Here is a 16976-nt window from a genome sequence, read left to right as displayed (position 1 = left end):
TTTTTACCCCCCATCATTGCGATTCGGGGGCCCACAAGTCTTGCACCTGGCAGGGGAGGACCCAGAACCTGATCTCGGGAGGGGCACTGGTAGATTATTTAAAGGAACAATCCAGGCACAATAACCACTACAGCTCTATGTAGTGGTTATGGTGTCAGGAGTGACGTGGTGCCCTCCCAGAATAAGTAGTCAAACCATAGTAGAACAGTTTGACAACTTACCTGGAGTCTGCCAGGATAGGGGCTCTCGTAGGGTATAGGGCAGTAGTGTGTGAGTGGTGCAATGTGTATGTGAGGGGTGCAGTGTGTGTGTGTGTGTTGTTTGGTGCAGAGTGTGTGAGGGATACAGTGTGTGGAAGGGGGCAGTGTGTGATGGGTGCACTGTGTCTGAGAGGTGCAGTGTGCGTGTGGGGCGGGCAATGTGTGACTGGGAAAGTTATTGTGTGTGGGTGTGAGGGGGCAGATTTAAAAAAAAAAAATATATATATATATAGCCCTATTTAGCCTTGTACTGCAGAGAGCCTCAGATGGAATTTTTTCCCAAGTAAGTGGGTTAATCTCATAAGAGCAGACATTAGACTGTGAGAGTAGGACCTGCCAAAGATGGGGTACATTGACGTTGTGGCAGGCTTATGCAATGTATGATCATATAATGTAACTAAATCCCCATTATTTTATTTTTTTGCCTAGATTAGGTGTTTTTAAAAAAACTTCTAAAAACTAATAAAATCTGTCAACATTGAAGTTGCTGTTTAGTAGATAGGAGAGTGCGCTGGATCTTGTGTATTGTTTATTGTATAATATGGCCCCCAGCAGCACCCCATTTAAGCATGTTCAGGTGAGTGCAACCATCCCCCATGTTTCATATATATATATATTTGGGAGTCTAGCCAACACCTTGGTTTTGCACCCCTCCCTGTTACAGGTGCCTCATCTCAGGTCCCTATTTAGCCTTGTACTGCAGAGAGCCTCAGATGGAATTTTTTCCCAAGTAAGTGGGTTAATCTCATAAGAGCAGACATTAGACTGTGAGAGTAGGACCTGCCAAAGATGGGGTACATTGACGTTGTGGCAGGCTTATGCAATGTATGATCATATAATGTAACTAAATCCCCATTTATTTATTTTTGCCTAGATTAGGTGTTTTTAAAAAAACTTTGAAAAAGTAATAAAATCTGTCAACATTGAAGTTGCTGTTTAGTAGATAGGAGAGTGCGCTGGATTTTGTGTATTGTTTATTGTATAATATGGCCCCCAGCAGCACCCCATTTACCCCCTTAACGACTAGTTACGGACGAGGTCCGTCACTCAGGGGAAACCCTTAATGACGAGTGAAGGACCTCGTCCGTCACGCGGTAAAATGAACCCCAGATCGCCGCGATCGTGGGGTTAATGGTGCTCCGGTCTGCCTCTGTATTAGAGGCAGACCGGGAGCACCGGATCGGGCTGTCCCAGCACATGTGCCCGCTCTGACAGCATGTCAGAGCGGGCACATGTGCTCAGTATACTCACCTCCGCCTCCCTGCACTTCCGGGTTCACTGTGAAGTGCAGGGAGACAGATCAGTGCTGATCCTGCCCCCTGGTGGAAAAAAAAACAAAGTTAAATAAAAATCCCACCCCCCTTTACCTATTTTAATAAAAAAATAACCCCTTCCCTGCCAATTGATCACTGACTACAGTGATCAATTGTCAGGGATTACATTTTACTATGATCTGATTTTTTTTTCTTTTTTTTTTTTTTTAACCCCTGAGGGTTAACTCTTTTTTTTTTTTAACCCTCAGGGGTTAAACTTATTTTATTAATTAATTTAAATATTTTAAAATTATAAATTTAGCTAGCTGGGGAGGGTGGAAGTTAGTGGGGAATTGGGGGATTTAGTGTTAGGCTAACTAGGGGTTAACGTTAAAAAAAGTTTTAAAATAAGCTTTAAAAAGTTAAAAAAACTAAGTTAAAAAAAGTTTTAATAACGTTTAAGTAAAAAATTTTTAAAAAATAAACCCTTTACCCAGTCCAAATAAAAATGAACCCCTTCCCTGCCAGTCGATCACTGCTTCAGTGATCAAAATACAGATCACAGTATTATACTGTGATCTCATTTTTTTTAACCCCTGACGATAAACTTTTATTTATTTTTTAACCCTCAGGGGTTACATTTATTTAATTAACTAATTTAAATATTGTATAATTAAATATTTTGCTAGCTGGGGTGGGTGGGAGTTATGGGAAAATGGTGAATGTACTGTTAGTGCTGCTTACTGCTAGTTAGGGGTTAACGGTAAAAAAAAAAAAGCTTAGCAAAATGTTAAATCTGTAAAAAAAAAAGTTTTACGAAAGTTTAGGAAACTTTAAAAAAATTAATAAGCAAAACGAAAGTTTAAAAAATAAACTACACCTAGTACAAGCTAGCGGAAAAATGATCCCACGCTAAGGTTCAAAATATGCCTTTTGAAATACCCTGGGATGTCTTCTTTAAGAAATGGTATGGCTTTATGGGGTATTTGGATTATATAGCCTGGTAAAATACTCTAAAATGGGACATGGGCACAGCGTAAAAATGTAAAGTTTGAAATGGAATGGCTGTGTCCCAAATGTGCCCCTCCGATGTCCACATATACATGGCAAAGGTACATATGGGGGTATTTTTGTACTCAGCAGAAATAGCTGAGCAACATATGAAGTATTATACAGTGGTAGTACACATATGGTTTGCAAAATATACTGTGAAAACTCACTTTGTGTGTCAAAAAGGCAGAAAAAAACGCTTATTACCACTACACTTGGCACACGCTAGCGGAAAAATGATCCCACGCTAAGGTTCAAAATATGCCTTTTGAAATACCCTGGGGTGTCTACTTTAAGAAATGGTAGGCCTTTGTGGGGTAGTTTGAATTTAAAACCTGCGAAGATGCTTGGAAATTGCACATAGGCCCAGCGTCAAAATTCAAAGTTCGGTAAAAACTGATATGGCTTGGTCTCCTATATGGCACTGTAGCTTCACGAAATAGTGCCAAAGACATTCATTGGGGGTGTCTTTTTACTCAGAAGACTTAGCTGAGCATAATTTGGGGGTTTTGAACTTAGTGGCACATATGAAATATACAAAATGCCCAGCAAAAATGCAATCCGTATGTAAAAAAAATGCCCCAAATATTTTTTTACCACATACTTTGGCATATATTGGTGGAAAAATGGGGGCATGCTAAGGCACAATATGCACCTTATGAGATACCCTGGAGTGTCTACTTTTACAAATGGTAGGCCTTTGTGGGGTTTTTATGAACAGTCAAACTTTTATAATACCCCAAATGGAAGCATAGGCTCATTAAATCCGTCTCTCAAAACTCTACTGTGAATACCTGAAAGGGCAGGTCTCCTGTATGGCACTGTAGCTTCATGAAATAGTGCCATAGACATACAATGGGGGTGTCCTTTTACTCAGAAGACTTAGCTGAGCATAATTTGGGGGGTTTGAACTTAGTGGCACATATGAAATATACAAAATGCCCAGCAAAAATGCAATCCGTATGTAAAAAATGCACAAAATTATTTTTTACCACAAACTTTGGCATATATTGGTGAAATAATGAGGGCATGTTAAGGCTCAATATGCACCTTATGATATACCCTGGAGTGTCTACTTTTACAAATCGTAGGCCTTTGTGGGGGGTTTTTGAACAGTCAAACTACTATAATACCCTAAATGGAAGCATAAGCTCATTAAATCCGTCTCTCAAAATTCGACTGTGAATACTGAACAGGACAGGTCTCCTATATGGCACTGTAGCTTCACAAAATAGTGCCAAAGACATACAATGGGGGTGTCATTTTACTCAGCAGATGTAACTGAATACAAAATAAAACTTTGTACAGGAATAGAACACACCAACTTTACAAAATACACATGAGAAGTTCTTTGTTATACGTTTGTGTGCCAAAACCCCCCCAAAATAAAATTTTACTCCAATATTTAGCAGAGGGTGGCGGTGAAATGGCTACGTAGAAAGTGTCAAAACAACCTTAGGTAAATAGCCTGTGGTGTCTACTTTATTTAAATATATACCTTTGTGTGGCAATTTTGTTTTCTTTTATGGCTATTAAGCTTACAAGACAAACATACCAAATTCTAAAATCGCTCCACATTAAAAGTTTATTTTACTCCTTGTGCTTTGTGACCTGTAACTACCAAAAAAACTGAAAATCCCAGACACATTATATATTCTGTAAATCAGAACAACTAAACAAATTTATTTTTAATTACTTTCCTTAACCTGCACTAATTGTGCACACATTATTATTGCAAACTGTAAAAAAAATCAAAAATGTTCATTTTTTTGCATTTTTCTGTATTTGTTAATAATAAATGAGCATTTATATATATATATATATATATATATATATATATATATATATATATTAAATCAAATTAAAGCCCTTTCTGTCCTTTAAAAAAAGGTATATAATATGCGTCGGTGCAATAAATTAGTAAAATGCAGATTGCAGTTGAACGCAAACAGCAAAAAATGCCGTTGTCATTAAGTGAAAGACTTCTGAAGCTCTGTCCTTAAGGGGTTAAGCATGTTCAGGTGAGTGCAACCATCCCCCATGTTTCATATATATTTGGGAGTCTAGCCAACTCCTTGGTTTTGCACCCCTCCCTGTTACAGGTGCCTCATCTCAGGTCCCTATTTAGCCTTGTACTGCAGAGAGCCTCAGATGGAATTTTTCCCCAAGTAAGTGGGTTAATCTCATAAGAGCAGACATTAGACTGTGAGAGTAGGACCTGCCAACCATGGTGTACATTGACGTTGTGGCAGGCTTATGCAATGTATGATCATATAATGTAACTAAATCCCCATTATTATTTTTTTGCCTAGATTAGGTGTCTTTAAAAAAAACTTTTAAAAACTAATAAAATCTGTCAACATTGAAGTTGCTGTTTAGTAGATAGGAGAGTGCGCTGGATCTTGTGTATTGTTTATTATATATATATATATATATATATATATATATACACACACACATTTTTTTTAACATTAAAATAAACACATTTTTAGATCCCCCTTCCTTCTTACCTTTGCCTGGGAGGTGGAATCTTTCTCAATCCCTGGTGGTCTGGTGTATAATCCCTGACAGTCCTAGTAGTGAGAGTGAACTCTAGCTTGCAGCTTCTGGGATAGAGTTCACTCTCGCAAGATCCGGAGCGTTGCCGCTCCGAGCTCGTGAGAGAAGGACCCGGAGGAGCTGCAGGCTGAGCCCCGGGTTCCCCTCCCTCCCCTGCCGGATGTCAGCAAAGTGCCTGCGGACCGGTGAGGGAGATCTCTGATCTCCCTTCCGGTCCGTGTAGGCACAAAGCAGGGCTGGCGCTTGGATAGCACCTGCCCTGCAGAGGAGACAATATGCTTTCGGGTGGGTGGGGCCATTGCCCCGTTGCCCCCCCCCCCCACCCCCCCGGATCCGCCACTGGCACCAGGGCCCTCTCTACTTTAGATCCACCAATGGATGGTGTTACACCCCTCTCACCACACAGCAAAGGGGTTAAACTCTGTATTTACAGCACATTTCATAGCAAAATTCAGTCCAGAATGTAGGCACAATGACCACTTCAAAATATTGGAGAAACCCTTTAACAATAGTAACAACAGCAACAACAACAACATGCAAACTAATAGTATCTAAATATGCAAACTGTGATGAATCAGCAAATAGGGAATCAAAGGATACAATGCAAAGATTAGAATGAAGAGTGTGTAAATGTTTACTAATTAGAACATTGAAACTCTCACCTGTGAGTTGCTGTCCTTGTCATACAGGTCTTGGATACACATTTTAAATCCTTGTTGCAAGATATTGGATTTGCAGGCAAAGGCTGCTCCTCTTAAAGAAAGGCTTTCATCCATTCTGCTACAGCTCACTGGAAATAACTGACTAGAGAGTTCTGTTCTATTTATTAAGGATATGCTTATTGGGGAGCTAATAAAAACAAAGCACTTACCAGACACATGATTTTCTTTAGGTAAATAATGACACTTTAAAAACCAATACAGAATTCAAACAGTACTGAAACTAAATATTAGATCCAATTTACTCTTATTGTGGTAATATATCGGTTACATTTGCTTCAGAGTACCATGGTTTACAATAATATTAAAATATTGTTTAAAAAAATAATTATAGCATCCTCCCCTATACATACAACCGTCAGCAGAAAATAATGTGTATTGGATACAATTGCAGATTTCAGCAAAACAGCCCTTTAGCAAAAACATTGATGGTTTACCGGATTTTCTAGAAATGCATTTCCCATGATGCTAAATCAGCCTTTAATCTGGGTAGTTCTAAAACAGACGGAGTGCCAATGCCATGGATGGACATAACCAATCTATGAGATTGGACACATTTATAGTACCTGGGTAGGACAGCTGCACACGCTGAGGACCAAATAAAATCCAGCAACTGATGGGGACAATGTATCAATGTTGATTGTTGACAGTTTAGAATTGGTTTATATTTTGGATAAAGGAAATCTACATTTATATGACATGTGCAGAGCCACACCTACAGCACAATTAGTTTATCTGAATCCAGACAGTACATTGTAATATGCCATGTGATTTCCAGGAGTGGGTGTAATGTAGAACAAGGGGGGCGTGGCTAGCTGAGCAAGGGAGCAGACGTGCTGCTGTGGAGCTCCGGCAAACCACACGGCTATAAGGAGTAAACTGCCACGGAGATTCACCAAATTTCACACAAACTACAAGCCTGCATCATCAAGAACCCCCCTAGAGAGAAATGGGACGCAAAAACCGCAAGCTGACTCACTCGATGAGCGCTAAACAACCAGACATCCGAGCGTCCTTTGAAAGGCCGCAACAAACCAAGATGGCGCCCACGAGGTCTCGAGACACTAGTTACTCAGACGAGTCCCTGGAAGATGACACCTTCACGCCAGCAAGAGCCCTGAGCAGGGTATATGGTAACGAGGAATCAGACTCTGACACCTCACCTTCCACCAAAGGTGATATCAAAAAACTTTTAATTGACCTGAGAGAAGTATGGAAGGCCGACCTGGCTGGTGTACGAACCAAAGTCGACGGCCTCACTGCAAGGGTGATCGCAGCGTAATCCAGAGAAGGCAAGAGGGAGCAAGAGCTCACGGAAACCCGAGCCCAAATAGAGACAATGACACAGCAAATCCAGGGGCTCACACGTGCAGTCACCTCACTGGAAGCACGACACCGCAAGAAAAATGTACGGATCCGCGGGATACCTGAAAGAGTGGGAACAGACACTATCCTAGACTTTACTAACGCAGTGGCAACAGCGCTGGGAATGCGGACCGCGGTGGGAACCGTGCCGGTTTCATCCGCGTTCCGAATACGAAAAGCCCCGACGGCCCCCACGGATGCGCACAGGGATGTCATCGCTGTCACCAGGGACGTCTCAATCAAATCTGCAATCCTAGCCAGATCGAGGAGTACCCCAGACATCAGGGTTGATGGCTGCCTAGTCCAGATATATGATGACCTGCCATTCAACGTCCTTTTAGAGAGGTGGAAATTCATGCCCGTAACGAAAGAACTTCGTGACAACGGGATCCGTTACAGATGGGGTGCTTTGGGCACCCTGGTGGTGCAACGGGGAGACACCGTCCTGACCCTCTCGGCACAGGAAGACCGAGCGGAGTTCCTAAAGACACTTCAACTACCGCGGCAGGCTCAACATGCCACACCTGCAGAAATAACCCTGGCAACTCAGGGGACCAGCCCGGCACGGAAACAGAACAACGAGGTGGGAACCACGCAGAGAAAATCAAGAATGCAGAACCCACCATAGTCCAGCTCGACAGACGGACGCTAACCATTGTGGCTAAAACCATTTGGGACTTCATACTCCTGCCAGTAATGCACCCTAATATGCCCAAGCGGATACTGTGGAATAACTCCAGATGGAACTCTGTTGTCCCGGGGACGAGACTTTCCTTTACCCTTTTTGGACTCACACTACAGGATGCCATTGACATGTTGGGACGTTGACCCAAGGGAGAGTGTTGCGGTAACGCTAGGTGGTCTAGTTACACAGGGAGTGCACTGTGGGCCACAGGGGGTACGGCTGGGAGATGATGGGTCTAGCTGGGTAAGGGGGGCTCTCCCCTGTCGGTCACCATGACCCGAATATGGTGGACCGGCAGGGGGGCCCGTACCATGGGGAGGGGACATGCCTCTCATTTTGATAACTAGCCTGGCCTTAACCTCCAACTTTCTGCTGCGAGGGCACATGACAAGTCCCATTGGTGACGGAGCCATGCCTGAGAAATGTAATAACCCGACCACACAATCAAGACACAGAGAATTCCTCTGACTAGACTGCACTACATTAACACGACGGAGCCTGGACCAAATTGTGCCAAGTCGACAGCCTATACACTCACCGATCCAACGCGAGAGGGTCTTACTGACTCTCTCTACAAACAGTGCTGTGCCCTCCCAATCAGACGTAGGTGATAACCTGCCAAAATTCCCACAATTGTACATAGAACACCTCGATACTCTGAAACCTCACCGACAGATAATTTAGTCACCTACCTTTGCTCCAAAGGTTACCACAGACAATCAACAAAACAGGGTCCCCATAACCAGTTTGTCTTACTACCGCTAACATTCTATTGACACCATACACTTACATAGCATGTTTACTCTTTATGCCATGTCATATTTGTCTCACCTGTCAAAGTTATGCTTGCAACAGCTGTTGTGGCTGAGCAAGCCCATTGTTATTTTATGCACAATTAAAATCAAAATAAAGAATGGAAAAATGTAATGTAGAACAAGTCCCTAGGCTGGAAAATCAAGGCTGGAAAATCACAGCCCTATTGAATTTATCTTAATTGCAATACTCATATCTGCACTGCCATTCCCCCATATCCTTATTGCATCCATTATATATCTGGTAACACGTACTCCACTATAACATCCACTAAGCCTCCATTTTGCCAGTGAATGCTATGTCTGATGTAACCTTATGTGTTAGCCTTCCATACAACAATAAATGAAAGGCTTCAGTAATATTTACAAGCAGTTTCTCCATATTTGTTAACTCCTTAAGGATGGCCTGCGTGCTTGATAGAATATTATTTTTATGCTTCTTGATTTTCAACATGTTAGTGAATAAGCCCCTAGACTAACACGCTAAGTCCTGTTCATTTTAGACAGGGCGTTGGCCGTTCTATACATTGCTGTCCTTTCTTTGTATGACAGTGACCATTTGTTAGTACTTTATTTACCTTCTTCCCTATTTCCCATATACTGCAGGTATGTGTGTTTCTACCCCTCTATTTCCTTTAAGAACTATGTGTTAGTACCCTATTGGATCATCCAATAAGGGGCATGTTTAATGCTCATTTCATATACTGATGTGTGTTACAATTAAATCGGAGTCTTTTTGAACCAGCATCGTGTGTGTCGCTCAGTTGGGCTTCCCAGTACTGCAGATCTACAGGGTACAGACGAAACCAGTGATTGATCACTTAATAGAAGTCCATGGCAATCATTTAAAGAGATCTAAATTTTTATCTTACAGTGCTAAACCATCCTTAAGGAGACAGTCCTAAATTCTACCAGGCGTCATAGCACATGCCTGCCGTCCTCGCCACTTACCTGACTGCCAGTGTTCCCACAATGGCGATCGCACTGGGGGGACTTACCTGACATTCCAGGCAGTCCCCCTGCAGCCACTCTGCCCCTTCTAGGCCATGTGATTGTGATGACATCATGATCACAAAAGGGGTTGAATAGCCGGCTGCAGCACTGCCTGCGGGGGGGCCTGTCTCCGATGTCAGGCAGACCCACCAAAGCAGAAAAATACAGTTACAAATTAATTATACACACTTTACTAATAAAATAATTATATCATATATCTAATATAATGATTTATTTTATTAGTAGAGTGTGTATAATCTAAGTAAATAATTATACACATACTTTAAGCCTTTGGCTTGTCAGGGTGGCTACATTGGGCTGTGATTTAAATATATTATGCCCCAATGGCTAGGACTATAGGCCCTAATTTATGTTCTTCTTGGTTCAAATTAAAAAAACGTACGAGACAGAGCTGTCCTCTATCCCCAATTTTATATATTTTGACAACTGAAATATTGGCAGCCAAATTAAGGGGAAAAAAATTGGTTGAGGGATATCCGATCCCCTGGGGCAACGTGCAGTTCATTATTATATGTGGATGATATTCTCTTATATGTTGTTGATCCTGCAACTTCCCTCTCCCAAGTTATGAGAGAAACAGAAGTATACAGTAGGATCTAATTACAAGTTAAACAGGTCAACATTTAATAGCGTTATGTAATAATATTGCACCCAATGATATAAATAATTTCCAAGAAGAATATAATTTCCTTCACCCTTAGGTGTTCACTTATTTAAGGATTAAGATGTGTAAAGATCTGGATAGATTAATTGAGTACAATTTTATCCACCTTCTGAGAGCGATAAATAAAGATAGGTTACAAGTATGAGTGTAGAATTAAAGATGTTGGGAAAATTAATTATATAATTATAACACCTCTTATCTGAAATAGCAATTACCTCTTTTTAAGTTATACTTTTCTCAATATTAGAGTTACCCCCTACTACTACCCAGGGATTTATACAATAAGGCTCCTCTCTTATTAATTTATTATGTTGCTGGACTCATAGACCGCAAGAAAAAGGAATTCTGGTTTGCCTGTTGGAACGCATAGAGCGCTCTCGGTGAAACTGTAAATGCATCATTGGAACGCAACACGAAACCAAGACTTGAGATGCGGAAGCTACATCATTGATTGCAGGTGATATACAACAAGCCACCGTTTCCGATTGGCTGAAGGCATTTCAGTATGGTGCTAAGGAGGACTTTTAAGCCGAATCAAGGAGAGGATTCCCATACACATCTGGATATCCTGCATCGGACAAAACGCGTCGGGCCAGGAGACCCACATAGTGCTAAACTCTTGTATTGCAAGTTCGAATCTTTTTATAATTTTTAAAACTTTACAGTGATTTTTTATTTTATGCCATAATTTTGTTTCTGTCGTTGCTGGACATAAACAGAATGACTTTGGAAATTTTGATTTGCAATATATATCTACCTATCTTGTGAGTACAATTTGAATAAAAGTGTTCATTTTGAAGCATTTTTTGCACTATGTTTGTGTCTTTCTCCTTCCCTTATATGTATTAACATGGGAAGCGAGAAGGAAAGAAGACAGCCACTAGAGGGACTTCCAGGTGCTTAGACGACTTTTGGTAGTCTAAATGACGCTGCATGTCCTCACGCTATCCAGCGTCACTGAAAATCCTAATGCGAGCATGGCCATTGCTGGCAGACTGACCCAGCACCGAGGGACATCAGCGCTGGATTTAGGTAAGTTACTGAAAGGGTTTTAACTCCTTCAGCGACGTGGGCACTCTAGGATTCTACAGTGCCAGGAAAACCGGTTTTCTTGGCACTGGAGAATCCCTTAAAAGATACTGTTATGAGCCTGCAATCAATTAAACTCTAGTGAGTGCAATATTATATTACTGCATTCTACTTTTTTCTATTTTAGAAAAAAAAAATTGTATTTTTTATGTATTTACTCAGAGTATAAGGAGTCTTCTTACAATATATAGTTCATTTTAAGAGTAATAATCATGTTTTTATAACAAGACACGGAGGCTCATATTGCATATCCCTTTCTTTACTGTTGACAAATAGCAGCAAAGGAAACAAACAGAATGAAAAAAGAATGAACATGTGATAACATAGGCCCCTCCCCCTCAGGTCCCAGTATAACAGGCAGCACTTCCCTTCCATTTCCCTCTTTCTTTGCTGCTCTGACACAAAGATAAGTACATGCCATATTTTCTCCTCATATTTCTCTTATATACTGTTCATTGATAATTTTCTCTTATTTAACTTGTATTGATTTAGTCTTTTATTTCTAAGGTTAGTATTTGTCTCTTTATACACTAGCCTCAGGGCCCAGACCTCCCCTGCTTATGTAATCTTGTCTGTTTCTTCTGCTCGAGCGCCTTTCTGCGCACTTCTTCTTGTTTCATAGTTTTACCGCGTATCTCGCGGGTGCCGCGAATCCCGCGAGATTCCCGGCGGCCATTTTCTGACATCCTGTCCCTACCTCTTAGTGTGTCGCTGGTCTGGGCCCTGGTGAGAGCGTTTTTTCCTTGCTTAGTTTGTTTGGGTGACTAACCCATACGTCCTTTATTTCCTATCACCATCATGCCTAAACCCAGACTATCTACTGGGTCCGCTCACTCTGGGGAGTCGGATTCCCCAGTAATCAGAACTGAGGCCCCTGTCACCTCAGATATTTCGCCTTCTATGGCGGATGGGAATACCCAACCCAGTGGACCACAGTTTCTAGCGCCACAGCGCTCAGTAACAGACGCCATTATGGCTGCTATGGGGTCTATGTCCTCCACCCTCTCCCACACCATTTCACAAGCCCTCTTGCCCCGTCCTTCAGACGAGCAACTCTCGGGCACCTTGACACCCCAGGGAGAGGTGTCTAAAGGGGACTTCAAAAAGGCTGCCCGTAAGTCCAAACACTCCTCTGCCTCCAGAAACACAATGACTGGCGTACCTTCGGTCGCCCCAGAAAGCGTGTCCCATCCACGCAAAAGAGCCTTTCCGCGCCAGGCAGAACGGGCGCGGCTATGGAAATGTGCTAGAGCACAGATTGAGAGCGACACCGACTCAGAAATCGGGTCAAATGAGGAGGCTATGAACGAGTCAGATACCGACTCTGATGCGGATTCCGCCGATGGCGCTCTTGACCTCCTTTCCTCTGCTCAGGCAGAGATGCCCGGAGGCGAGACAGGGACCAGGAACCCCGCGGCTGCGGGGCCATCCCTCGTGGATCCTTCGGGGGTCCCACTCTTCGACCCGGATGACCTTCATCATCCGAGGTCGGCGGAGTGGCTCCCGGCCGACCACGTTGCCACATACCTGGAAAATTGGGTCAGAAAACCCTTAAGCAAGGCGGCCCGCAACAAATTGAGGGCGGAGTGTCCTAGGCCTCTGGTGCCCAACAAGGTGTGTGACACCCCAGAGGTTGATCCTAAAATGACTCAGTTCCTCACTAAACTGGGCTGGAATCCCCGTAAAGGACTGGAGTCCGCTTTGAAGTCCTGCCAGGACAAGCACCTGGACATATTCGGGCCTTTGGCCAAATTATTTGACTTGGCGGAAGACGCCAGAGCGGAGAACCGCATGGTCGACCCTGAAGACCTTAGAGGTTGGGTCCAGAGAGCAATTTGTATTGCTGGGAGCGTAAATACCTCCCTATCTATTGAAAGGCGTAAAGCCATATTATTCAAAATTGAGCCCAAACTGGCCAACCTCGCCCTTACGGAAGCGGGCAAAGACGCCCAAGGACTCCTCTTCGGAGATTCCTTCATTAAAGACTTAGGGCGTTTTGTGGGAGCATTCACGGCTCTAGACAAGGCCCAGGCCTCCATGAGGCGAGTATTCCAGGGGCGGGTCTCTACCAGGGCCGGCAGAATCAGGAGCCGTCTGTCCGGCCGCAACTATCCCCAATCCCGTGGCACGGGAAGAGGCTCCTTTCAACACTATAACCAGTACCAGGAGACCTCCCGCCCCATGTTTTTTCCATCCCGCGGACGTCAATGGCGATCCAGAGGCCTTCGGGGTAACCCAAACTCAAGACGACCATACGGTGAGTTGCCTTATACCACACATTTCTTCTCCGGGTTACATAGGGGGCAGACTCCAACATTTTTTCCCAGCCTGGTCACAAATCACTTCAGATCCCTGGGTACTGGCCACTATTCGGGGCTTCAATATAGAACTCACCTGCCGCCCTACACACATTCCCCCTCCTCGACCGATCCGCTTTTCCCTCCAGGATCGCGGTCGGATCGACGAAGAACTTTCAACCCTCCGGTCCAAAGGGGCTATCGAACTAGCACCCCCCAACCCTGCGGGCGTAATAAGCAATATATTCCTAGTGGAAAAGAAAGGCGGCCAATTGAGGCCAGTCATAAATTTGCGCCCCCTCAATGCCGTAGTCAGGTACCGCCATTTCAAGATGGAGGGTATTCACCTGCTAAGGGATCTCCTCCTTCACGGAGACTGGCTAGCGAAACTAGACCTAAAAGACGCGTACCTGACAGTGCCAATAGCGGAGGCCTCTCGGGACCTCCTACGCTTTTACTGGCGACACGAAACATGGCGGTTCACCTGTCTGCCCTTTGGCCTATCCTCAGCCCCGTGGTGCTTCACAAAGCTTCTACGGCCCGTTATGGCCTGGCTACGCAGTCGAGGAGTTCGACTAATCGTCTACCTAGACGACATTCTCCTCATGGCTCAGGAGCGTTCCACCCTCCTCACACATCTCCGACTAGCCATAAACCTCCTGTCACGCTTAGGTTTCATAATCAACTGGGAAAAGTCATGCCTGACCCCCGCCACCCGCTTGGAATTCCTAGGATTCCAAGTGGATTCGGGGGCTGCAACACTGAGTCTCCCGACATCCAAGATTCTATCCATCCGCAAAGAATTGCGCAGGGCCCTTATCCGACCCCAACTCACCTTACGCCAATTGGCACGCCTCATAGGCCTGCTGGCCTCTTCAATCCAGGCCGTGTTCCCAGGCCCTCTCCACTACCGAGCGCTACAGCGCCTAAAGATCGCTCACCTAAGAGCCGGGGCATCCTACGCAGACCTGGTCTCTCTGGACAACGAGACGAAAGACGAGTTGCGATGGTGGATTCTCAACCTGTCTGCATGGAATGGCAAAGCCATCTTCGGCTCAATGCCGGAATTCACGATCGACTCGGATGCGAGTCTACACGGTTGGGGAGCCCACTGCGAGGGAATCTCAACTGGGGGCCGGTGGTCGGAGTCCGAAGCCCGACTACATATCAATGCCCTGGAGCTTCTGGCAGGCTCCTTCGCCATCCGCAGCTTCGCCAAGGACCGTGCCCTATCATGTATACGGCTCCGCATGGACAATGTTTCGGCGGTGAGATATGTCAACCACCTGGGTGGTACACAGTCGGCGGTCTTGGCCAGGTTGGCGAAAGATTTTTGGGAATTCTGCCTGGAACGGAACCTGATGGTCTACGCGGAGTACTTACCTGGTCTGCACAACGTCCAGGCGGACTGGGGTTCACGTTATCTTTCAGACACCAGCGACTGGAGATTAGCCAGGAAGGTGTTCTCCAATATTTCATCTCTCTGGGGACCATTTACCATAGACCTTTTCGCCTCCCGGCTCAATGCCCAACTCCCACGCTTCTTCAGCTGGAGGCCGGATCCAATGGCGGAGGCAGTGGATGCCTTCCTGCAAGATTGGCAGGGAGGCCTCCTCTATGCCTTTCCCCCATTTTCCATGATCCCTCGCTCACTCCTGCAAGCCCGCAAACACCGGGCGGAGCTAGTCATGGTCACCCCATTCTGGGAAACGCAGTCTTGGTTTCCCCAAATACTCGAGATGACGTTGGACTACCCTCGACTCCTGCCGGGACACCACGACCTGCTGCAAGACCCGACGGGGCGCTATCATCCCCTCCGGCTAGAGGGCTCTCTCCCACTTCTAGCTTGGCGAATCTCCGGGGACCCTGGGAAATCCCAGGAGTTTCGGACGCAACTAGACACTTATTGGCAGCAGCATGGGCTCCCGGCACTAGACGGGCATATGGGTCAGCTTGGCGAGCTTGGGCTAGCTGGTGCATGGCTCGGAACGAGGATCCCGTTTCGGCCCCTGTAACAACGATCCTGCAGTTCCTGACGTCCCTCTTCGAAGCCGGTAAGGCTTACAGGACTATTAACCTTTACCGTTCCGCTATCTCGGCTATTCACCAAGGTTTCGAGGGCCGCCCCGCGGGACAACACCCTCTTGTGTGCCGACTCGTCAAGGGTTCTAGATTTTCAAGGCCGCCCAGGCCCCGCTACTCCATGACCTGGGATGTTTCCGTTGTATTGGCTTTCCTCTCATCCTGGCCCGCTAACGCTGGACTCTCCCTCAAACAGCTGTCCGCCAAATTGGTGTGCCTGCTCTGTCTCATCTCATGCAAGAGAGTCTCGGATGTTAGTGCACTGGACGTCGATGCCAAGTCATACACCCCGGACGGGGTAACTTTTAACATCAGCAGGCGCACTAAGACTTCCATCAAAGCGGTATCCTACCCTAGTTTCCCTGCCTCTCCTTCGCTATGCCCAGTGACCTGCCTTCGTGAATATGAATCTCGCACCGAACCACACCGCTCTACTGCCTCTCATCAGTTGTTCTTATCTTTCCGTCCTCCTTTTCACCCAGTTTCCAGCACTACCTTGTCACGCTGGGTGAAATGGCTGCTAACCCAAGCGGGCATTGACACTACAGTGTTTGGCGCCCATTCAGTACGAGGGGCATCAGCCTCTTCTATGATGTCAGCGGGCGCCCGCCTAGAAGACATTATGAGAACAGCTGATTGGTCTAGGGAATCTACCTTCCGAGAATTCTACTTTCGGCCGGCCCCACACACATTCGCTGTGATAATGGATCAGCTTTAAACTTGCAATATGAGCCTCCGTGTCTTGTTATAAAATTGCATGATTTTGCTATTACATCACGAAAAGTCATGATTTTATTAAAGACACGGAGGCGAGTATTGCCCCACCCTTTTTTGTTCTTCTTACACGATGGTAAGTATGTATCTCCCCACCCAAATTACTCATACCGCGATACACCGCATAGTATAGTTTGAGAAGGTAAGTGGGGCCGTCCTCAGACCTTGTTGTTTTCAATAATAATGGAAATGTTAACATTAATTGTTTTGTGGGACTGTACATACAGGGGTCTTTGTTCTCACTGGTGTAACCTTGTAACTTGTTGCAAGTATCGACTTTAACCTGTTGGCTCCTGTTCTTTATATCTCCACAGCTTAATCCGGCAAGACGTCTAACAATGGTCCGGTTTATT

General features: G+C 44.9%; 1 protein-coding gene across 1 annotated transcript in view; it reads right to left on the bottom strand.

Moving 5' to 3' along the window:
* The window catches only part of LOC134608115 (1-aminocyclopropane-1-carboxylate synthase-like protein 1), a 56616-nt gene extending 50549 nt beyond the window's left edge, over positions 1 to 6067 (bottom strand). Inside the window, exon 1 of the mRNA XM_063450757.1 lies at positions 5785 to 6067. Within this exon, the coding sequence (XP_063306827.1) occupies positions 5785 to 5898 (114 nt within the window). The 5' untranslated portion in view covers positions 5899 to 6067. The remainder of the gene's footprint in view (positions 1 to 5784) is intronic.
* Positions 6068 to 16976: the final 10909 nt, after the last annotated feature.

Source organism: Pelobates fuscus, chromosome 4 (assembly GCF_036172605.1).
Source record: "Pelobates fuscus isolate aPelFus1 chromosome 4, aPelFus1.pri, whole genome shotgun sequence".
NCBI lineage: Eukaryota > Metazoa > Chordata > Amphibia > Anura > Pelobatidae > Pelobates > Pelobates fuscus.
Note: the sequence above shows the minus strand (reverse complement) of the source record. Positions and strands in the feature narration are given on the sequence as shown.